Source organism: Scyliorhinus canicula, chromosome 11 (genome assembly GCF_902713615.1).
Source record: "Scyliorhinus canicula chromosome 11, sScyCan1.1, whole genome shotgun sequence".
Classification (NCBI taxonomy): Eukaryota; Metazoa; Chordata; class Chondrichthyes; order Carcharhiniformes; family Scyliorhinidae; genus Scyliorhinus; species Scyliorhinus canicula.
The window spans coordinates 856,311-880,030 of NC_052156.1; the positions used below are offsets into that span (position 1 = coordinate 856,311).

At 52.4% G+C, this 23,720-nt stretch overlaps 1 protein-coding gene and 1 long non-coding RNA gene across 3 annotated transcripts in view; one reads left to right on the forward strand and one right to left on the reverse strand.

Moving 5' to 3' along the window:
- The window catches only part of LOC119973698 (6-phosphofructo-2-kinase/fructose-2,6-bisphosphatase 4-like), a 117,077-nt gene extending 101,442 nt beyond the window's left edge, over nucleotides 1-15,635 (reverse strand). Inside the window, exon 1 of one of the 2 annotated variants that reach the window (XM_038812074.1) lies at nucleotides 15,378-15,635. In XM_038812074.1, the coding sequence (XP_038668002.1) occupies nucleotides 15,378-15,477 (100 nt within the window). In that variant the 5' untranslated portion in view covers nucleotides 15,478-15,635. Of the gene's footprint in view, nucleotides 1-15,373 lie in introns of both variants that reach the window. The other variant, XM_038812075.1, reaches the window with a different exon arrangement.
- LOC119973699 lies at nucleotides 128-17,670 on the forward strand. Its single transcript, XR_005462380.1, has 4 exons — nucleotides 128-308; nucleotides 15,592-15,660; nucleotides 16,789-16,926; nucleotides 17,088-17,670. It is a non-coding gene; the product is annotated as an uncharacterized LOC119973699 (long non-coding RNA).
- Nucleotides 17,671-23,720: the final 6,050 nt, after the last annotated feature.

A 23,720-nucleotide genomic window follows, 5' to 3' on the forward strand; every position in this document is an offset into this window, starting at 1 on the left:
ACCGTGACGTTATTTTGTTAATCAACGTAATCAGCAGGCCAGAGGTGAAGGTCACAGTTCCAACAGTGAAGAGAATCTCCGTTACCAATGGAGAGGCAGAGTGACTGTGGGTCTGCAGTGAATCTACGCATCAGGTTGGATTGGATTGGATTGGTGGTTATACCACGCTAATCAGAGACATGCTGACGCCTGTTAAGAAGCTTAGCCAAGCAGATTGGCCGATGCTATGCAGCTTGTGCTATTTACAGTAAAGAGTACATGCCACAGTGCAGCCACAAGGAATCAATTCCACGGGGATGTGTAAACAGGTATACCTTCTGCGAGCTAAGCACAGGCTGTGACTGGAGCTGGACATTGCTGGCTGTATGTCACGGGTCAGTGACTAATCTGCACAATATTATTGGCGGGATTTTCACTGTGTGTTTGACGGCACCGGAGGCAGCCTGTCAAAGTGGGAGCTTCTGGTCTCACCATGGGGGGTTTCCCGTTCTATATACCCCCCCACTGCCAGGAAACCCACGGCAAGCGGGAATGGACGGGAAATTCAGGCCTGTTTCTTCCAAATTGGCAACCGTTACCATCTAGGACAAGAGCAGCAGATACCTGGAACCCCACCACCTGGAGGTTCCCCTACAAGTCACTCACTACCCTGACTTGGAAGTATATCGCCGTTCCTTCACTGTCGCTGGGGTAACATCCTGTAACTCGCTCCCTAACAGCACAGTGTGTGTACCTATGACACACAGACTGCAGCAGTTCAAGAAAGCAGTTCACCACCTCCTTCTCAAGGGCAATTAGGGATGGGCAATTAATTTTCTACTGTTGGAAATTAGCTGCCCAAGTTCACATTATCACTTCCTTTCATGGTGTAAAATATGATAGGGGCTGGTTTAGCACAGTGGGCTACACAGCTGGCTTGTAATGCAGAACAATGAAATGAAATGAAAATCGCTTATTGTCACGAGTAGGCTTCAAATGAAAATTCTGGCCTCACCAGCGACTCACCCACAGTCCATGAACGAATAGAAAAAAAAACATCTAGCCGGATTCCCGATATCGCTGGCATTTGGAAAACTAACTAGCCATCTGCTCCAGATCCAATAGAATTGTTTAACTGGCAGTGTCACTGTCAACTGCAGACCATCCACTGTCCACAGACCATCAGCTGCCTTCTGCCGTGGACAAGAATAAAAGTCTAAACAGCAGATTTAACTGCAGTAGCTGATGGGGAACCACAGAAATTAGTTTTCCACCACTCCTCGACTCAGCCTGGGAATGAGGGAGGCTTCTCAAAATGAGATGGTTGAGGAGGAATTAATAATAATAACAATAATAATAATAGCTTATTGTCACAAGTAGGCTTGAACAAAGTTACTGTGAAATCCCCTAGTCGCCACATTCCGGTGCTTGTTCGGGGAGGCTGGTACGGGAATTGAACCCGCGCTGCTGGCCTTGTTTAGCTGTTTTGAAAGCTATGGCGTTGAGGGAGTCAGGGGGATGGAGGGGTCTGGTGCAGGGTGGGGAGGAACATCGGGTATCGCTGTATGCGGACGATCTGCTGCTGTATGTGGCGGATCCAGAAGGGGGAATGCCGGGGGTGATGGAGCTGTTAGCGGAATTTGGGGGCTTCTCGGGCTATAAGTTAAATTTAGGCAAGAGCGAGGTATTTGTAGTGCACCCGGGTGATCAGGAGGAGGGAATTGGGAGGCTCCCGTTTAAGAGGGCCGTGAAGAGTTTCAGATACCTGGGGGTTCAAGTGGCCAGGAGTTGGGGGACTCTCCATAAGCTTAATTTTACCAGGCTGGTGGAGCAGATGGAGGAGGAATTTAAAAGGTGGGACATGGTGCCGCTATCGTTGGCGGGTAGAGTGCAGTCCGTCAAAATGACGGTTCTCCCGAGGTTCTTGTTCCTTTTTCAGTGTTTGCCCATCTTTATCCCTAGAGCCTTTTTTAGAAGGGTGACTAGCAGCATCATGAGCTTTGTTTGGGCGCATGGGACCCCGAGGGTGAAGAGGGTCTTCTTGGAGCGGGGTAGAGATGGTGGGGGGGCTGGCGTTACCCAATCTCTCGGGGTATTATTGGGCGGCCAATGTGTCGATGGTGCGCACGTGGGTGATGGAGGGGGAGGGGGCAGCATGGAAACGGATGGGGAGGGTGTCCTGTGGAGATACAAGCCTGGGGGCCTTGGTAACGGCGCCGTGGCCGCTCCCTCCCACGAGGTATACCACGAGTCCGGTGGTGGCGGCTACCCTCAAGATTTGGGGGCAGTGCAGTGGACGCGACATAGGGGGGAAGTGGGGGGGCTCGATGGAGGCTCCGCTAAGGGGGAACCATAGGTTCGTCCCGGGGAACATTGATGGGGGATTTCAGGGTTGGCACAGAGCGGGCATCAGACAGCTGAGGGACCTGTTTATTGATGGGAGGTTTGCGAGCCTGGGGGAGTTGGAGGAAAAATTTGGGCTCCCCCCCGGGAAACACGTTCAGGTATCTGCAGGTAAAGGCGTTTGCTAGACGGCAGGTGGAGGGATTCCCTTCGCTTCCCGCGAGGGAGGTGAGTGACAGGGTGCTTTCGGGGGTCTGGGTCGGAGAGAGGAAGATATCTGATATCTACAAGGTTATGCAGGAGGTGGAGGAGGCGTCAGTAGAGGAGCTGAAAGCTAAGTGGGTGGGAGAACTGGGGGAACAGATCGAAGATGGGACATGGGCTGATGCCCTGGAGAGGGTAAATTCTTCCTCCTCGTGTGCGCGGCTTAGCCTCATCCAATTCAAGGTGCTGCACCGGGCCCACATGTCCGGGTCTAGGATGAGTAGGTTCTTTGGGGGTGAAGACAGGTGTGTCAGGTGCTCGGGGAGTCCAGCGAACCATGCCCATATGTTCTGGGCATGCCCAGCACTGGAGGAGTTCTGGAAGGGGGTGGCGAGGACAGTGTCGAGGGTGGTGAGATCCAGGGTCAAGCCAGGATGGGGACTCGCGATTTTTGGGGTTGGGGTGGAGCCGGGAGTGCAGGAGGCGAAAGAGGCCGGTGTGCTGGCCTTTGCGTCCCTAGTAGCTCGGCGAAGGATCTTGCTACAATGGAAGGATGCGAGGCCCCCAAGCGTGGAGACCTGGATCAATGACATGGCGGGTTTTATTAAGCTAGAGAAGGTCAAATTCGCCCTGAGAGGATCGGTACAAGGGTTCTTTAGGCGGTGGCAACCTTTCCTCGACTTTCTGGCTCAACGATAGGGTACGGGGACAGTAGCAGCAGCAACCCGGGGGGGAGAGGGCAGGACGATGACTATGTTTGCTTATTTAATTTAATTTATTTTTAAGTTCTCTTGTTGTTCATTGGGGTTGGGGGGGGATGTGATACATACGGTCTGGGGGGTGTTACAGTTATTATTGGTTATTTTGTTGCATTTCATTGTTTGTCGTTATATTTTATATTTTCTGTAAAAAATTCCAATAAAAATTATTTTTTAAAAAAAGTTGCTGGTGAGTTGCCTTCTTGAACTGTTGTAGTCCATGTGGTGTAGGTACACCCACTGTGCTGATAGGGAGGGAGTTCCAGGATGTTGCCCTTGCGACAGTGAAGGAACGGCAATATATTTACAAGTCAGGGAGGTGAATGACTTGGAGGGGACCCTCCAGGTGGTGGGGTTCCCAGGTATCTGCTGCTCTTGTCCTTCTAGATGGTAGTGGGCGTGGGTTTGGAAGGTGCTGCCTGAGGAGCCTTGGTGAGTTACTGCAGTGCATCTTGTGTATGGTACACACGGCTGCCACTGTTCGTTGGTGGTGGAGGGATTGAATGTTTGTGGAAGGGGGGGCAATCAAGCGGGGCTGCTTTGCCCTGGATGGTGTCGAGCTCCTTTAGTGTTGTTGGAGCTGCGCTCATCCAGACAAGTGGAGAATATTCCATTAAGCTCCTGACTTGAGCCTTGTAGATGGTGGACAGGCTTTGGGGGGTCAGGAGGAGAGCTACTCACCACAGTATTAATGTGGCTGGGTCCAGTTCAACTTCTGATCAATGGTAACCCCCAGAATGTTAATTGTGGGGGATTCAGCGATGGTAATGCCACTGACTGTCAAGGGGCGGTGGTTAGACCCTCTCTTGTAGAAGATGTTCATTGCCTGGCACTTGTGTGGCATGAATATTACTTGCCATTTGTCAACCGAAGCCGGATATTCCCCAGGTCCTGCTGCATCCGGACATGGACTGCTTCAGTGTCTGAGTAGTTACGAATGATTCCATATATCCTGAGGATGCACAGCTACACACTTGCAAAACAGATTTCTGCCTCATTAATTAAATGAGGGGCTGGTTCCCCTTCTCCCGGCGCCGGAAGCTGGAACTATGATCGGGTAGTGAATGTGGGATAATTTTTTTAAAAAAGAAATCGCTAATTGTGCCAGCGCTGATTGCGACGTTACGCTCTGGTCCGCCGCTGAAGTACAATTATATGGAGGCATTTAATGAAGACAGTTATTTGGGTAAGATGGTTATAGAGGGGACAGCATGTTGGCGCAGTGGTTAGCACTGCTGCCTCACGGCACTAAGGACCCGGGTTTGATCCCAGCCCCGATTACTGTCCGTGTGGAGTTTGCACATTCTCCCCGTGTCTGCGTGGGTGTCACCCCCACAGCCCAAAGATGTCTAGGGTAGGTTGGATTTGCCACGCTAAATTGCCCCTTGGTTTAAAAAAAAGATGTGTATTGAGGGATATGGACCAAATGCGGGCAATTGGGACTAGCTCAGTGGTAAAAACTGGGCGTCATGGACAAGTTGGGCAGAAGGGCCTGTTTCCATGCTGTAAATCTCGACTCTATGACACGCCCAGTGCCGGTGGACCTATACAAAACTCATTTGCATGGATTTGAATGCCATTAGCAGGTTGTTCTACACCTCGGCAATGCTCCACCCCTCTCAGGCGGGAGTCACATGGGTGCGAATTGGTGCAAGTATTTACAAGCGGGGCCTGGCTGTTGAGGGGAAGGTACGCAAACTGCCAGAACCTGTCGGGCTTGCTGGGGAGTGGTTGCCTAGGCCAGGGAGAGAAGTGGGAATGACTTGGTGCCACTCGGACTGCCCCCTCAGGATTGGGATGGCCTGGCTCAGGCCACAATGCAACAGTATCTGATTGAAACGCACCTCTATGGTGCTACTTACAGGCCCGGCTGTTCACACTGCTGATTGTGTCCTGTAAATGCTCAGAGCTACTGGTCATGTGGGAACCCATCCAGCCCAAGCCCCTGGAACCGTGAGATCACAGCTGAATCATCAACCGGCTGGGCAATTTAGCGTGGCCAATCTACCCAACCTGCACATCTTTGGGTTGTGGGGTGAAACCCACGCAAACATGGGGAGAATGTGCAAACTCCACACAGACAGTGACCCGGGGCCGGGATCGAACCCGGGTCCACAGAGCTGTAGGCAGCAGTGCTAACCACTGCGCCACCGTGCCACCCTGCCCCTTGCGTTAACGCGAAATGCACACGATTCAGTTCTGGCGGGAACATTGTGGTGAACCACATTCCACTGTTACTCACTGCTATATATATATATATATAATATATCTCTCTCACTGTTATTGTTTGTTCCATTGTTACTTACTGCCTCACTTCGTCTATTATTGATGGTCCATCAGTTTAATACACTGAGATATTACAATTGATGCCGCTCTTAAGCTTTGGCCACCTTGAACTTGACCCGCAGACAGCCGACGCCACTGCAATCTTCGAGCACTGGCTAAGCTGTTTCGAGGCTTACCTCGTCTCATCGACCGACGCCGTCACCGAGGTGCATAAGCTGCGTCTCCTCAACGCCCGAGTGAGCCCCCAAATTTTTCTGCTGATCAGAGACGCAGAGGCAATCGCACCGCTAAAAGGACAGTTTGTGAGGGCAGTGAATGAGGTGTTCGCTCGACATCTCGTTGTCGCGAGGCGTCAGCGCCCTGGTGAATCACTGGCCGATTTCCTGCGTGACCTGTGAATACTTGTCCGGAATTGTAACTGCCAGGCAGTTATAGCGGCTCAGCACTCTGAGCTCCTAATCAGGGACGCCGATGTGGCCGGAGTCCGGTCTAATTATATCCGACAACGATTGCTTGAAGGGGGTACCCTCGACCTCAAGGACACTGTGCCGCTCTCTAGCTCTTTGGAAGTAACGTTCCAGAACATGGATGCCTTCACGTCCGACCACGCGGCACCCTCGTGGACGTCGGAGGCGCGGCCATCAGCCAGCCCGGGCGCGTCACAAGCCTGTGCCGCACGGCAGCCCGCCAACTCCGGGAGGCCGCAGTGCTAGTTCTGCAGCCAAGGCCAGCACCCCAGACAGCATTGTCCTGCTCGGAACGCGACCTACAACGAGTGTGGTAAGAAGGAGCACTTTGCCAAGGTCTGTCAGGCCGGACCTCAAGCTCCCAGACCCAAAGTCTGCCAGGTCCGACCTGAATCTCACAGGTTCCGCAGCGTGGCATCTTGCCTGCCAGAACGCCCCTTTCTGAAGCTTCATCCACCTCGTGCGGCCAGTGGGGGCCGCCATTTTCGACACCGCCCGCCACGTGCGCCTCATGGAGGCCACCATCTTGGGACCACCCCGCTACCACCGACCAGACCAGCCATCTTCCGCAGCTCAGCTCCGTCACGCTCGACTAGTACCGACCCCATCACCTCAAGAACTCCATGATGGGCGTCCGGGTCAATGGGCACGAGACGACCTGTCTGTTCCGACTCCGGGAGCACAGATAGCTTCATTCACCCGGATATGGTAAGGCGCTGCTCCCTTCGGATTTTTCCCGCGTCCCAGACTACCTCCCTAGCGTCCGGATCACACTCCGTTCAGACCCGGGGTTACTGTGTCGCAAACCTTGCGGTATAGGGCGTAGAGCGCGCTAACTACAAACTCTACGTCCTCCCCCATCTCTGCACTGCCCTGTTACTGAGACTGGGTTTCCAGTGTAACCTCTGAAGCCTGACTTTGAAGTTCGGTGAACCCCTGCCCCCTCTCACCGTTGGTAGCCTCGCGACCCTTCAGGTCGCCCCACTGACCGTAACGTGCACTTCCTCAACATCGTTAACAAGTACTCCCATTTTCCCTTTGTCATCCCATACAGAGCGCTGCTCTGTACACACTACCGTCCCTCGCCAGAGCGCTGCTCTGTACACACTACCATCCCTCACCGGAGCGCTGCTCTGTACACACTACCGTCCCTCGCCGGAGCGCTGCTCTGTACACACTACCATCCCTCGCTGGAGGGCTGCTCTGTACACACTACCGTCCCTCGCTGGAGGGCTGCTCTGTACACACTACCATCCCTCGCTGGAGGTCTGCTCTGTACACACTACCGTCCCTCGTCGGAGCGCTGCTCTGTACACACTACCGTCCCTCGCGGAGCGCTGCTCTGTACACACTACCGTCCCTCGCTGGAGGGCTGCTCTGTACACACTACCGTCCCTCGTCGGAGCGCTGCTCTGTACACACTACCGTCCCTCGCGGAGCGCTGCTCTGTACACACTACCGTCCCTCGCTGGAGCGCTGCTCTGTACACACTACCGTCCCTCGCGGAGCACTGCTCTGTACACACTACCGTCCCTCGCTGGAGGGCTGCTCTGTACACACTCCCGTCCCTCGCTGGAGGGCTGCTCTGTACACACTACCGTCACTCGCTGGAGGGCTGCTCTGTACACACTACCGTCCTTCGCTGGAACGCTGCTCTGTACACACTACCGTCCCTCGCTGGAGCGCTGCTCTGTACACACTACCATCCCTCGCTGGAGAGCTGCTCTGTACACACTACCGTCCTTCGCTGGAACGCTGCTCTGTACACACTACCGTCCCTCGCTGGAGGGCTGCTCTGTACACACTACCGTCCTTCGCTGGAACGCTGCTCTGTACACACTACCGTCACTCGCTGGAGGGCTGCTCTGTACACACTACCGTCCCTCGCTGGAGCGCTGCTCTGTACACACTACTGTCCCTCGCCAGAGCGCTGCTCTGTACACACTACCATCCCTCACCGGAGCGCTGCTCTGTACACACTACCATCCCTCACCGGAGCGCTGCTCTGTACACACTACCATCCCTCACCGGATCGCTGCTCTGTACACACTACCATCCCTCACCGGAGCGCTGCTCTGTACACACTACCATCCCTCACCGGATCGCTGCTCTGTACACACTACCATCCCTCGCCAGATCGCTGCTCTGTACACACTACCGTCCCTCGTCGGAGCGCTCCTCTGTACACACTACCGTCCCTCGCGGAGCGCTGCTCTGTACACACTACCGTCCCTCGCGGAGCACTGCTCTGTACACACTACCATCCCTCGCTGGAGGGCTGCTCTGTACACACTACCGTCCCTCGCTGGAGCGCTGCTCTGTACACACTACCGTCCTTCGCTGGAGCGCTGCTCTGTACACACTACTGTCCCTCGCGGAGCACTGCTCTGTACACACTCCCGTCCCTCGTCGGAGCGCTGCTCTGTACACACTACCGTCCTTCGCTGGAGCGCTGCTCTGTACACACTACTGTCCCTCGCCAGAGCGCTGCTCTGTACACACTACCATCCCTCACCGGAGCGCTGCTCTGTACACACTACCGTCCCTCGCGGAGCGCTGCTCTGTACACACTACCATCCCTCACCAGATCGCTGCTCTGTACACACTACCGTCCCTCGTCGGAGCGCTCCTCTGTACACACTACCGTCCCTCGCGGAGCGCTGCTCTGTACACACTACCGTCCCTCGCGGAGCGCTGCTCTGTACACACTACCGTCCCTCGTCGGAGCGCTGCTCTGTACACACTACCGTCCCTCGTCGGAGCACTGCTCTGTACACACTACCGTCCCTCGTCGGAGCGCTGCTCTGTACACACTACCGTCCCTCACCGGAGCGCTGCTCTGTACACACTCCCGTCCCTCGTCGGAGCGCTGCTCTGTACACACTACCGTCCCTCGCGGAGCACTGCTCTGTACACACTACCATCCCTCGCTGGAGGGCTGCTCTGTACACACTACCGTCCCTCGCTGGAGCGCTGCTCTGTACACACTACCGTCCTTCGCTGGAGCGCTGCTCTGTACACACTACCGTCCTTCGCTGGAGCGCTGCTCTGTACACACTACTGTCCCTCGCCAGAGCGCTGCTCTGTACACACTACCGTCCCTCGCCGGAGCGCTGCTCTGTACACACTACCGTCCCTCACCGGAGCGCTGCTCTGTACACACTACCGTCCCTCACCGGAGCGCTGCTCTGTACACACTACCGTCCCTCGCGGAGCGCTGCTCTGTACACACTACCGTCCCTCGCTGGAGAGCTGCTCTGTACACACTACCGTCCCTCGCGGAGCGCTGCTCTGTACACACTACCATCCCTCGCGGAGCGCTGCTCTGTACACACTACCATCCCTCACCGGAGTGCTGCTCTGTACACACTACCATCCCTCACCGGAGTGCTGCTCTGTACACACTACCATCCCTCACCGGAGCGCTGCTCTGTACACACTACCGTCCCTCGCTGGAGCGCTGCTCTGTACACACTACCATCCCTCACCGGAGCGCTGCTCTGTACACACTACCGTCCCTCGTCGGAGCGCTGCTCTGTACACACTACCGTCCCTCACCGGAGCGCTGCTCTGTACACACTCCCGTCCCTCGTCGGAGCGCTGCTCTGTACACACTACCGTCCCTCGCGGAGCACTGCTCTGTACACACTACCATCCCTCGCTGGAGGGCTGCTCTGTACACACTACCGTCCCTCGCTGGAGCGCTGCTCTGTACACGCTACCGTCCTTCGCTGGAGCGCTGCTCTGTACACACTACCGTCCCTCGCCAGAGCGCTGCTCTGTACACACTACTGTCCTTCGCTGGAGCGCTGCTCTGTACACACTACCGTCCTTCGCTGGAACGCTGCTCTGTACACACTACCGTCCCTCGCTGGAGCGCTGCTCTGTACACACTACCGTCCCTCGCTGGAGCGCTGCTCTGTACACACTACCGTCCCTCGCCAGAGCGCTGCTCTGTACACACTACCGTCCCTCGTCGGAGCACTGCTCTGTACACACTACCGTCCCTCGTCGGAGCGCTGCTCTGTACACACTACCGTCCCTCACCGGAGCGCTGCTCTGTACACACTACCGTCCCTCGCGGAGCGCTGCTCTGTACACACTCCCGTCCCTCGTCGGAGGGCTGCTCTGTACACACTACCGTCCTTCGCTGGAACGCTGCTCTGTACACACTACCGTCCCTCACCGGAGCGCTGCTCTGTACACACTACCGTCCCTCACCGGAGCGCTGCTCTGTACACACTACCGTCCCTCGCGGAGCGCTGCTCTGTACACACGACCGTCCCTCGCGGAGCACTGCTCTGTACACACTACCGTCCCTCGCTGGAGGGCTGCTCTGTACACACTCCCGTCCCTCGCTGGAGGGCTGCTCTGTACACACTACCGTCCCTCGCTGGAGGGCTGCTCTGTACACACTACCGTCCTTCGCTGGAACGCTGCTCTGTACACACTACCGTCCCTCGCTGGAGCGCTGCTCTGTACACACTACCGTCCCTCGCTGGAGCGCTGCTCTGTACACACTACTGTCCCTCGCCAGAGCGCTGCTCTGTACACACTACCGTCCCTCGCCGGAGCGCTGCTCTGTACACACTACCGTCCCTCACCGGAGCGCTGCTCTGTACACACTACCATCCCTCACCGGAGTGCTGCTCTGTACACACTACCGTCCCTCGCTGGAGCGCTGCTCTGTACACACTACCATCCCTCACCGGAGTGCTGCTCTGTACACACTACCGTCCCTCGCCAGAGCACTGCTCTGTACACACTACCGTCCCTCGCGGAGCGCTGCTCTGTACACACTACCATCCCTCGCCAGATCGCTGCTCTGTACACACTACCGTCCCTCGTCGGAGCGCTGCTCTGTACACACTACCGTCCCTTGCGGAGCGCTGCTCTGTACACACTACCGTCCCTCGTCGGAGCGCTGCTCTGTACACACTACCGTCCCTCGTCGGAGCGCTGCTCTGTACACACTACCATCCCTCACCGGAGCGCTGCTCTGTACACACTACCGTCCCTTCGCTGGAGCGCTGCTCTGTACACACTACCGTCCCTCGTCGGAGCGCTGCTCTGTACACACTACCGTCCCTCGTCGGAGCGCTGCTCTGTACACACTACCGTCCCTCGCGGAGCACTGCTCTGTACACACTACCATCCCTCGCTGGAGGGCTGCTCTGTACACACTACCGTCCCTCGCTGGAGCGCTGCTCTGTACACACTACCGTCCTTCGCTGGAGCGCTGCTCTGTACACACTACCGTCCCTCGCCAGAGCGCTGCTCTGTACACACTACTGTCCTTCGCTGGAGCGCTGCTCTGTACACACTACCGTCCTTCGCTGGAGCGCTGCTCTGTACACACTACCGTCCCTCGCTGGAACGCTGCTCTGTACACACTACCGTCCCTCGCTGGAGGGCTGCTCTGTACACACTACCATCCCTCGCGGAGCGCTGCTCTGTACACACTACCATCCCTCGCGGAGCGCTGCTCTGTACACACTACCATCCCTCGCGGAGCACTGCTCTGTACACACTACCATCCCTCGCCAGAGCGCTGCTCTGCACACACTACCATCCCTCGCGGAGCGCTGCTCTGTACACACTACCATCCCTCGCGGAGCGCTGCTCTGTACACACTACCGTCCCTCGTCGGAGCGCTGCTCTGTACACACTACCGTCCCTCGCTGGAGCGCTGCTCTGTACACACTACCGTCCCTCGTTGGAGCGCTGGTCTGTACACACTACCGTCCCTCGCGGAGCGCTGCTCTGTACACACTACCGTCCCTCGCTGGAGGGCTGCTCTGTACACACTACCATCCCTCACCGGAGCGCTGCTCTGTACACACTACCATCCCTCGCCAGAGCGCTGCTCTGTACACACTACCATCCCTCACCGGAGCGCTGCTCTGTACACACTACCATCCCTCGCCAGAGCGCTGCTCTGTACACACTACCGTCCCTCGTCGGAGCGCTGCTCTGTACACACTACCGTCCCTCGCGGAGCGCTGCTCTGTACACACTACCATCCCTCACCGGAGCGCTGCTCTGTACACACTACCGTCCCTCGCCAGAGCACTGCTCTGTACACACTACCGTCCCTCGTCGGAGCGCTGCTCTGTACACACTACCGTCCCTCGTCGGAGCGCTGCTCTGTACACACTACCGTCCCTCGCGGAGCGCTGCTCTGTACACACTACCATCCCTCGCCGGATTGCTGCTCCGCACACGCCATTGTCCCTCGCCGGAGCGCTGCTCCACACACGCCACCATCTCTCGCCAGGGCGCCACTCTGCGTGCACTGCCGACTTTCGCCTTCAATCCCAGCCAAGCTTAAATCAAATCTCCAAAGCCTAGGACTTGGCTCCTGACTCTGCAACTGGATCCTCAGCTTCCTGACCCACAGACCACGACAACACCTCCTCCACGATAGTCCTAAATATCGGCGCCCCGCAAGGCTGCGTACTTAGTCCCCTACTATACTCCCTAAACGACTAACTGTGTGGCAAAATTCGGCTCCATCTCCATCGACAAGTTTGCTGATGACACGACCGTAGTGGGTCAGATCTCGAACAAAGATGATCAGAATACAGGAAGGAGATAGAGAATGTAGTAGAGTGATGCAGCGACAACAATCTCTCCCTCAATGTCAGTAAATCTAAGGAGATAGTCACTGACTTCAGGAAGCAATGCATCGCAAACACCCTGGTCAGCATCAACGGAGCCGAGGTGGAGATGGTTGACAACTTTAAATTCCTAGCTGTGCCTGAGTCCACCCACGTCAACGCTACCAAGAAAGCACAATAGCACCCATACAGCACCGTAGCACAGTGGTTAGCAGAGTTGCTTCAGAGCGCCACGGTCCCAGGTTCGATTCCCGGCTTGGGTCACTGTCTGTGTAGAGTCTGCATGTTCTCCCCATGACTGCGTGGCTTTCCTACCACAGTCCAAAGTGGACTGGCCATGCTAAATTGTCCCGTAGTGTCCAAAAAGATTAGGTTGAATTATGGGAGATAAAAGGGATGGGGGGAGGCATAGGTAGGGTGCTCTTTCCAAGCGCCGGTGCAGACTCGATGGGCTGAATGGCCTCCGTCTGCACTGTAAATCCTATGAATTTCCCAAATGCAACACTTCAAACCTCTTTGCATTGAGCTCCATCTGCCAAGTCTGAACCAGCCATGTCTCAGCACCTTCTGGTCCCTCTTGCACCCCAACATTCTCTCTATTAATTTGGTTCCAGTCTATTTTGTCAGTCTCCTAGCTGGCATTTTGTTGAAGGCCTTCTGAAAGTCCAGAAATACATATTCTGCACTGTCTTGACCAACCTTCTGTTAATTACCCAATAAATTAATGCCATTAGTCAGACATGATTTGCCTTTAACACATTGATGCTGATTGTCCTTGATTAAATCATGACTTTCCAAATGAAAATTTATTTATTTTGTCCCTGATTATGGTTTTCAACATTTGTGCACCGCTGATGTTCAGCTGACGGACCTGTACTTTTCTGGTTTATCCGTCTCGCCTTATTGAATAGAGGTGTAACATTGGCAACCCTCCTGTCCTCTGGCACAACTCCCGTATCGATTGAGGACTGAAAGATTGTGTCCAATGCCTTGTCTATTTCTACCAGTGTTTCTTTCCAGGTGATGTGCCAGCCTTCAGTAATGAAAATCTTCTTTAGTACATCTTCTCTCTCTGTTACCATGCACTGCACAATATCCATGTTCCCTTGGATAAAAGCAAATTACTGCGGATGCTGGAATCTGAAACGAAAGGGAAAATGCTGGAAAATCTCAGCTAAGTCTGGCAGCATCTGCCATTAACACTCTTTCCCCTTAGTATCTGTGGCCAATAGCACCCGGTTTCCCTGGGTTTATGTGGCTGTGACTCATCTTTCATTCTCACTCCACAATATAAATATTTCCCACTCTCTCTGTCTGTTAGCTTTGACAAAGAGTCATCGGACTCGAAACGTTAGCTCTTTTCTCTCCCTACAGATGCTGCCAGACTTGCTGAGATTTTCCAGCATTTTCCCTTTCGATCCATGTTCCCTTTCATTGTAACCTCCACATCATCCGCTTCCTTGGTGAAGACAGATATAAAGTATGCCTTCAATGGCCTCCTCTGATGCCGTAGTGACTCTATGGGGGTGATTCTCCGATACTGGGCCCAAGAGTTCGCACCGTCGTGAACGCTGTCGCGTTTCACGACGGCGCGAACCGGGCCCGGTCACGTACGAGGGGCCAGCACGACACTGGAGCGGATCATGCCGCTCCAGCCTCCTTACGCGGCAACCTGCGCATGCGCGGGAGGCTTCTTTTGCCCGCCGGCCCCAACCAACCGGGGGGGGGGGGGGGGGGGCCAATTGGTGGGCCCCGATCGGGGACCAGACACCATCGGAGGCCCCCCACCCCCCCCCCCCACCCCCACCCCACAGGCTGCCCCCCAACCGTTCGCACAAGTTCCCACCGGCAGCGACCAGGGTGAACGCCGCCGGCGGGACTCTGTCGTATCGGAGCGGCCGCTCGGCCCATGCGAGCTTGCACCGGCGCAAATGGCACCGATTCTCCACACCTCGGAGAATCGTGGGCCGACGTCGGGGCGCGTGGCGCAGTTGCGATGATTCTCTGGCCCGGTGCGGAGAATCGCCCCCAATGTTTTCCACCTCCATATGAGTTATCTTACTAACAATATCAGAAACAGAGTTAGAATTACAATCTGGTAGCCACAAGGAGGAGGAAGAGATAACTAATATTTACAATTTTAACAAGGAATCAAAGGTTTATTCAATATATTATATGTTCTTTAACTTGAATTAAATTGATCCACTTTCTATACTAAACCTAGAATTTCCTCTTTACAGATGGTCACAGTATCATATCATTCATTACCGGATAAACTGCTGCAAATAATGTCGGAAAGAACAAGTTCATTGTTTAACAAATAAATCCGCTTCAGCCCTCAAACCTACCCCAGCACCCATTCCAGCCACAACTTAATCTAACTGCCCAATGGTTCAAAGATGTCTCTGCAGCTGGCTGCCTTGAATTACACTTTGTCCTCTTACCCAATTCTGCTCTTGAATCCACATTAGCAAAGCAATTTTAGCTTAGCAGAGGATTCACATAAGGTTTTGCAAACACTCAGGAAGGCTGGAGACCAAATCTGTCTCCAGGCATTAAGGTATCCAAGCGCATTCCCTGCTGCACTGCAGGTTTCAATGGAGGACTTTTAAACGGAGAATACAAAGATCAGCACCAAAAGCATTCAGAATAATTCAGTGGCAGAAGGTGCCACATGTGGGGCTGCACATTTCCACATTCATACCCAAACACATACCTACCCTTTCTTTGTGAAGTGTGTACCTCACAGAGGCCATTTTTACAAGGAATCCAAATCTTCTTCAGGGGATTCTGAGTGAGTTCCAGAGGTGAGTTTGCCATATTACTCCTCGTTCCCTTGCCTTGCTGCAAATCTAAGTGCCCACGGCCATGCCTGCAGTCTGTCAATTCTTTGTCTTGGTCTCTAAACTGCTGCTCTTTCTTCCCTCTTTGCAGTGAGGTACACACAGTGAGCACTGGCTGATAGAACTGAGCATGTCACGTGAAATCAAACTGCACACTACCGTAAGTATCCTAGGTCATGGGCACTCAGGTTGTAAGGCCAAAAGGTAAAATTAAAATCAACATCAACAAGCTCAAGCTAACCTTTGACAGCAGAGTTGAAATACAGAGAGCTGATCCAAAAACATTACCCTATATATCCAGAAGCTACTGGTCGACTTGTGTCTTTATAAAGTGAGGTTTTAGGTTTACAGCAATTATTTCTTAATCTGTTTATTCAAATATCAGTCAAATCGCCTTTGAAACTTACTGCACTTCTGCTCAGAGTATGCTTTATAAAATAAAAAGAGTTCCTTAATTACAGATTGGATTACATTTTACATGGAATCTCGTCAGAATTTGTTCGACAGACTTCTCAGAACTATTTATTTCCAGCTTTTATTACATAAAATGATTGAGTACTTTCTGTAGCGCTGTCCATTTGCTGTTCCTTGTGTACAAAGTAAAAGCTGATAAGTTTGTCTCAGTGTTGCATCATTTTGGGTTGATTCCACCCTCCTGCTAAATCACACGTGGAAATCATGAGCTGTTCAGGCTTAGCAGCCAATCCCTGGAAGTGCTACAACCCCAGCGCCAATCAGCTTGCTCACAAGAGGAAACATGCTCCAGAATAATAGATATTGCTTCACACAGAGTGTGCTAGCACCAAAAACCAAAGTGCGACACACAAGAATTTCAAGGCTGAACCAGTCCAGCCAGCAACAACTCTCAGTTATCAGAAACACCCTCCCAGCAGCATTAAACAGCATTAACAGCTCACTTGGTTTAGCTCACTTGGCTAAATCGCTGGCTTTTAAAGCAGACCAAGCAGGCCAGCAGCACGGTTCGATTCCCGTACCAGCCTCCCTGGACAGGCGCCGGAATGTGGCAACTAGGGGCTTTTCACAGTAACTTCATTGAAACCTACTCGTGACAATAAGCGATTTTCATTTTTTCATTTCATTCTCAGTTATCAGAAACACCCTCCCAGCAGCATTAAAACGCCACTCATTTTCACAAACTTTGATTTTATATTGTCCACAGTGCAAACACTACACCAAAGTGATTCACAACTAGGCAATGATAACAACATGGCAAGCCAAGAAGGAAGATATTCAGAGGCTAAGTGATTTATTCTTTTATTTTTCAAAGTGAGGACAGAGGTGAAGGCACTCACTCAGAGCAGGACTGAGGTACACGTGACCAGTGTTGGAGTGAAGACGGGACAATGCACAGAATGATGGAGTCACGTTAATGGCACATTTGGAAGAATGAATAAGGGGAGTGAAGGTATGGGAAAAGATAAGATCATGGGATACTTTCTGAATTAATGACCAGGATTTTGCACTCTCATTCACATCAGGCATCGACCAGGAGTAGACAAGGTAGATGCAGGAAGGATGTTCCCAATGCCCTGGCCATGTACTAATACCATGTTCCTTTGCCTGCAGGAACACCCAATCAGCCTGGCTCACCACCAGGAGTGTCTGCCGCCCACCCGCGACACAACCTCAGAGTAGATGCCGGAGGAGGACAGCGAAGGAGCATCATGGCTGACCACCTCCACCAGCGCAGAGACTCACACCTCGGTGGGCGATCTTAGCAGGCAGGCTCCTGATCTCTATCTGTTGAGCAACACACTGTTTCTGATGCACGGCTCATTCCCCTTCAATTCTATGGTTCTGGCCAGGGCGGGCCTCCAAGGCTGACAGCGACAGATGACATTGAGGCTTCTGGAGCTCACTCCAGCTGCCCCTCCATCCCATCAGTAACCCAGGGGTCAATGAGCACCCAGAGGGAGAAGGATTTTCTGGAGCAGAGCCTGGGGCCTTGCACCCAGGGACCCGGGAGGTGACCCGTCAATCTGAATCTCCCCTTCCCAAGACCGGCGCATTGCAGGCACAATGGACAGAACAGGGTGACACAACAGCGCCAATGTCATCCCAAAGTAGGTCCGGGGCTCCTAGGCATCCGCCCTTCACAGGATGCCTGCCAAGGGCATTTCAGGCAAGCAGGCAGGAAAGTCAGCAAGCCGTGTCCACCTCTAAAGTGCATCCTGGGGGCATACAGCAGGGCAGGAAGAAAAATGGCAGGGCTATAGTGATAGGGGACTCGATCGTAAGGGGAATAGACAGGCGGTTCTGTGGATGCAATCGAGACTCCAGGATGGTATGTTGCCTCCCTGGTGCAAGGGTCAAGGATGTCTCGGAGCGACTGCAGGACATTCTGGGGGGGGGGGGGGGGGGGGGGGGAGGGTGAACAGCCAGCTGTCATGGTGCACATAGGCACCAACGATATAGGTAAAAAACGGGATGAGGTCCTACAAGCGGAATTCAGGGAGTTAGGAGTTAAACTAAAAAGTAGGACCTCAAAGGTAGTAATCTCAGGATTGCTACCAGTGCCACGAGCTAGTCAGAGTAGGAATGTCAGGATAGATAGGATGAATGCGTGGCTCGAGAGATGGTGCAAGAGGGAGGGATTCAAATTCCTGGGGCATTGGGACCGGTTCTGGGGGAGGTGGGACCAGTACAAACCGGACGGTCTGCACTTGGGCAGGACTGGAACCGATGTCCTAGGGGGGGTGTTTTCTAGAGCTGTTGGGGAGGGTTTAAACTAATGTGGCAGGGGGATGGGAACCAATGCTGGAAGTTGGAAGGTAGTAAAACAGGGACAGAAACAAAAGGAAGTAAGGGGAAAAGTGCAAGGCAGAGAAGACATAGTCAGAAATCCATAAGGGCGACAGTACAAGGTACAGTGACTGAGGGGAGCACAGTGAATAGGCCCAGTAATAACAAAAGGAATAAAACTGGAGATGTTAAGATTCAAAACAGAGGTAAAAAAAACCAACATAAGTGTACTTTACCTGAATGCTCGTAGTATTCGGAATAAAGTAAATGAGTTGGTGGCACAAATCATCGTAAATGACTATGATTTAGTGGCCATTACTGAAACATGGTTAAAGGATGGTCACGACTGGGAGTTAAATATCCGAGGGTATCAAACTATTCGGAAGGACAGAGTGGATGGTAAGGGAGGTGGTGTTGCTCTGTTATTTAAGGATGACATCCGGGCAATAGTAAGGGATGACATCGGTGCTATGGAGGATAAGGTTGAATCCATTTGGGTGGAAATCAGGAATGGTAAGGCGAAAAAGTCACTGATAGGAGTAGTCTATCGGCCACCAAATAGTAACGAGATGGTGGGGCAGGCAATAAACAAAGAAATAACTGATGCATGTAGAAATGGTACAGCAGTTATCATGGGGGATTTTAATCTACATGTCGATTGGTTTAACCAGGTCGGTCAAGGCAACCGTGAGGAGGAGTTTATAGAATGTATCCGCGATAGTTTCCTAGAACAGTATGTAATGGAACCTACGAGGGAACAAGCAGTCCTAGATCTTGTCCTGTGTAATGAGACAGGATTGATTCATGATCTCATAGTTAGGGATCCTCTCGGAAGGAGCGATCACAATATGGTGGAATTTAAAATACAGATGGAGGGTGAGAAAGTAAAATCAAATACTAGTGTTTTGTGTTTAAACAAAGGAGATTACAAGGGGATGAGAGAAGAACTAGCTAAGGTAGACTGGGAGCTCAGACTTTATGGTGGAACAGTTGAGGAACAGTGGAGAACCTTCCAAGCAATTTTTCACAGTGCTCAGCAAAGGTTTATACCAACAAAAAGGAAGGACGGTAGAAAGAGGGAAAATCGACCGTGGATATCTAAGGAAATAAGGGAGAGTATCAAATTGAAGGAAAAAGCATATAAAGTGGCAAAGATTGCTGGGAGATTAGAGGACTGGGAAATCTTTAGGGGGCAACAGAAAGCTACTAAAAAAGCTATAAAGAAGAGTAAGATAGAGTATGAGAGTAAACTTGCTCAGAATATAAAAACAGACAGTAAAAGTTTTTACAAATATATAAGACAAAAAAGAGTGGCTAAGGTAAATATTGGTCCTTTAGAGGATGAGAAGGGAGTTTTAATAATGGGAAATGAGGAAATGGCTGAGGAACTGAACAGGTTTTTTGGGTCGGTCTTCACAGTGGAAGACACAAATAACATGCCAACGACTGATAGAAATGAGGCTATGACAGGTGAGGACCTTGAGAGGATTGTTATCACTAAGGAGGGAGTGATGGGCAAGCTAATGGGGCTAAAGGTAGACAAGTCTCCTGGCCCTGATGGAATGCATCCCAGAGTGCTAAAAGAGATGGCTAGGGAAATTGCAGATGCACTAGTGATAATTTACCGAAATTCACTAGACTCTGGGGTGGTCCCGGTGGATTGGAAATTAGCAAACGTGACGCCACTGTTTAAAAAAGGAGGTAGGCAGAAAGCAGGAAATTATAGGCCAGTGAGTTTAACATCGGTAATAGGGAAGATGCTGGAATCTATCATCAAGGAAGAAATTGCAAGGCATCTGGATAGAAATTGTCCCATTGGGCAGACGCAGCATGGGTTCGTAAAAGGCAGGTCGTGCCTAACTAATTTAGTGGAATTTTTTGAGGACATTACCAGTGCAGTAGATAACGGGGAGCCGATGGATGTGGTATATCTGGATTTCAAGAAAGCCTTTGACAAGGTGCCACACAAAAGGTTGCTGCATAAGATAAAGATGCATGGCATTAAGGGTAAAGTAGTAGCATGGATAGAGGATTGGTTAATTAATAGAAAGCAAAGAGTTGGGATAAATGGGTGTTTCTCTGGTTGGCAATCAGTAGCTAGTGGTGTCCCTCAGGGATCCGTGTTGGGCCCACAATTGTTCACAATTTACATTGATGATTTGGAGTTGGGGACCAAGGGCAATGTGTCCAAGTTTGCAGATGACACTAAGATGAGTGGTAAAGCGAAAAGTGCAGAGGATACTGGAAGTCTGCAGAGGGATTTGGATAGGTTAAGTGAATGGGCTTGGGTCTGGCAGATGGAATACAATGTTGACAAATGTGAGGTTATCCATTTTGGTAGGAATAACAGCAAACGGGATTATTATTTAAACGATAAAATATTAAAGCATGCCGCTGTTCAGAGAGACTTGGGTGTGCTAGTGCATGAGTCACAGAAGGTTGGTTTACAAGTGCAACAGGTGATTAAGAAGGCAAATGGAATTTTGTCCTTCATTGCTAGAGGGATGGAGTTTAAGACTAGGGAGGTTATGTTGCAATTGTATAAGGTGTTAGTGCGGCCACACCTGGAGTATTGTGTTCAGTTTTGGTCTCCTTACTTGAGAAAGGACGTACTGGCGCTGGAGGGTGTGCAGAGGAGATTCACTAGGTTAATCCCAGAGCTGAAGGGGTTGGATTATGAGGAGAGGTTGAGTAGACTGGGACTGTACTCGTTGGAATTTAGAAGGATGAGGGGGGATCTTATAGAAACATTTAAAATTATGAAGGGAATAGATAGGATAGATGCGGGCAGGTTGTTTCCACTGGCGGGTGACAGAAGAACTAGGGGGCATAGCCTCAAAATAAGGGGAAGTAGATTTAGAACTGAGTTTAGGAGGAACTTCTTCACCCAAAGGGTTGTGAATCTATGGAATTCCTTGCCCAGTGAAGCAGTTGAGGCTCCTTCATTACATGTTTTTAAGGTAAAGATAGATAGTTTTTTGAAGAATAAAGGGATTAAGGGTTATGGTGTTCGGGCCGGAAAGTGGAGCTGAGTCCACAAAAGATCAGCCATGATCTCATTGAATGGCGGAGCAGGCTCGAGGGGCCAGATGGCCTACTCCTGCTCCTAGTTCTTATGTTCTTATGTTCTTATACCGAGACATAATGGGAAGGTTTGCAAGTCTAAGGAATTTTCGGGGCATAGAGTGGCCGCGGATGAATTAGGCACGAGCAGTTGGGGGACATTGTCACGTGTAACATTTTGACATGTCACTGAATTAAATATTATTGTTGCTCACCATTTAACCACTCTGAATTTTCAACTCTCCTCTCAGTTACATTGCCTTTCCCCCATCGAGACACAGCTATTCTCAGTGAAGCTCCGTGCCTGCCAGTCAGTTAGCCTCACTCATTGCGAATGTTTGCAGATTAGATCAGAAAGATACTCCAGACCTTGAAGTTAGTTCAATCAGGTTTATTGAACTAATCGCACAGTTAGCACAGTTCTCTATGAGTTCGACTCTCTGCTAACCTAAGTGTGGTTACTCTGTCTGACTGAACCAGACTCGCTCTTAGCCACGTGGTGGAGGTGTGAGATTGTATCAACACTCTTGACTGACTCTCTAGATGTTGATCAGTGGAAAGAGGCGGAGTGTGAGGGCCTCCTGTCTTTTATAGTCAGATCGCACCCCTGAGTGTCCTGCCTGCTTATTGGTCATGTCCTGTTCTCTGTGTCCATTAGCTGCTTGTCTGTGCCTGCCTGTATATCATTATGTGTGTGTCTGCATATCATGACAAGTGATAGGACTCAGACATGATTCAGTGAACCCTAGACCCTCACCCCTAATTCCCCTCTAGACACTCAACCCTAATCCCCCTCGAGACCCTCACCCCTAATCCCCCTCTAGACCCTCACCTCTAATCCCCCTCTAGACCCTCACCCCAATCCCCCCTAGACCCTCACCCCAATCCCCTTCTGGACCCTCACCCCTAATCCCCCTCGAGACCCTCACCCCAATCCCCACCTAGACCCTCACCCCAATCCCCCCCTAGACCCTCACCCCAATCCCCCTCTAGACCCTCACCCCTAATCCCCCTCGAGACCCTCACCCCTAATCCCCCTCTAGACCCTCACCTCTAATCCCCCTCTAGACCCTCACCCCAATCCCCCCCTAGACCCTCACCCCAATCCCCTTCTGGACCCTCACCCCTAATCCCCCTCTAGACCCTCACCCCTAATCCCCCTCTAGACCCTCACCCCAATCCCCCCCTAGACCCTCACCCCAATCCCCCTCTAGACCCTCACCCCTAATCCCCCTCGAGACCCTCACCCCTAATCTCCCTCTAGACCCTCACCCCTAATCCCCCTCTAGACCCTCACCCCAATCCCCCCCTAGACCCTCCACCCCAATCCCCCTCTAGACCCTCACCCCTAATCCCCCTCGAGACCCTCACCCCTAATCCCCTTCTGGACCCTCACCCCTAATCCCCTTCTGGACCCTCACCCCTAATCCCCCTCTAGACCCTCACCCCAATCCCCCCCTAGACCCTCACCCCAATCCCCCTCTAGACCCTCACCCCTAATCCCCCTCGAGACCCTCACCCCTAATCCCCCTCTAGACCCTCACCCCTAATCCCCCTCTAGACCCTCACCCCTAATCCCCCTCTAGACCCACCCCTAATCCCCCTCTGGACCCTCACCCCAATCCCCCTCTAGACCCTCACCCCAATCCCCCTCTAGACCCTCACCCCTAATCCCCCTCTGGACCCTCACCCCTAATCCCCCTCTAGACCCTCACCCTTAATCACCCTCTAGACCCTCACCCTAATCCCCCTCTAGACCCTCACCCCTAATCCCCCTCTAGACCCTCACCCTTAATCACCCTCTAGACCCTCACCCTAATCCCCCTCTAGACCCTCACCCCTAATCACCCTCTAGACCCACCCCTAATCCCCCTCTGGACCCTCACCCCTAATCCCCCTCTAGACCCTCACCGTTAATCACCCTCGTGAGCAAAAGGATTTAGACTTAGATTTATTGTCACATGTACCGAATGAAAATTATTGTTCTGCGCACAGTCCAGGCAGATTGTTCCATCCATAAAAAACATAGGACAAGCATAAATACACAATGTAAATACATAAAAACAGGCATCGGGTGAAGCATACAGGAGTGGACTACTACTCAGGAGAGAAGATATGTGAAGAGATCAGGTCAGTCAATAAGAGGGTCATTTAGCGGGTTAGCAGCGGGAAGAACTGTTTTTGAACCTGTTAGTGTGTGTTCTCAGACTTTCGTATCTCCTGCCTGATGGAAGAGGTTGGAAGAAAGAATAACCCGGGTGGGAGGGGCCTTTGAATATGCTGCCCGCTTTCCCCAGGCAGCGGGAGGTGTAGACAGAGTCAATGGATGGGTTTGTGTGATAGACTGGGCTATGTTGACGACTCTCTGTAGTTTCTTACAGTCTTGGGCCGAGC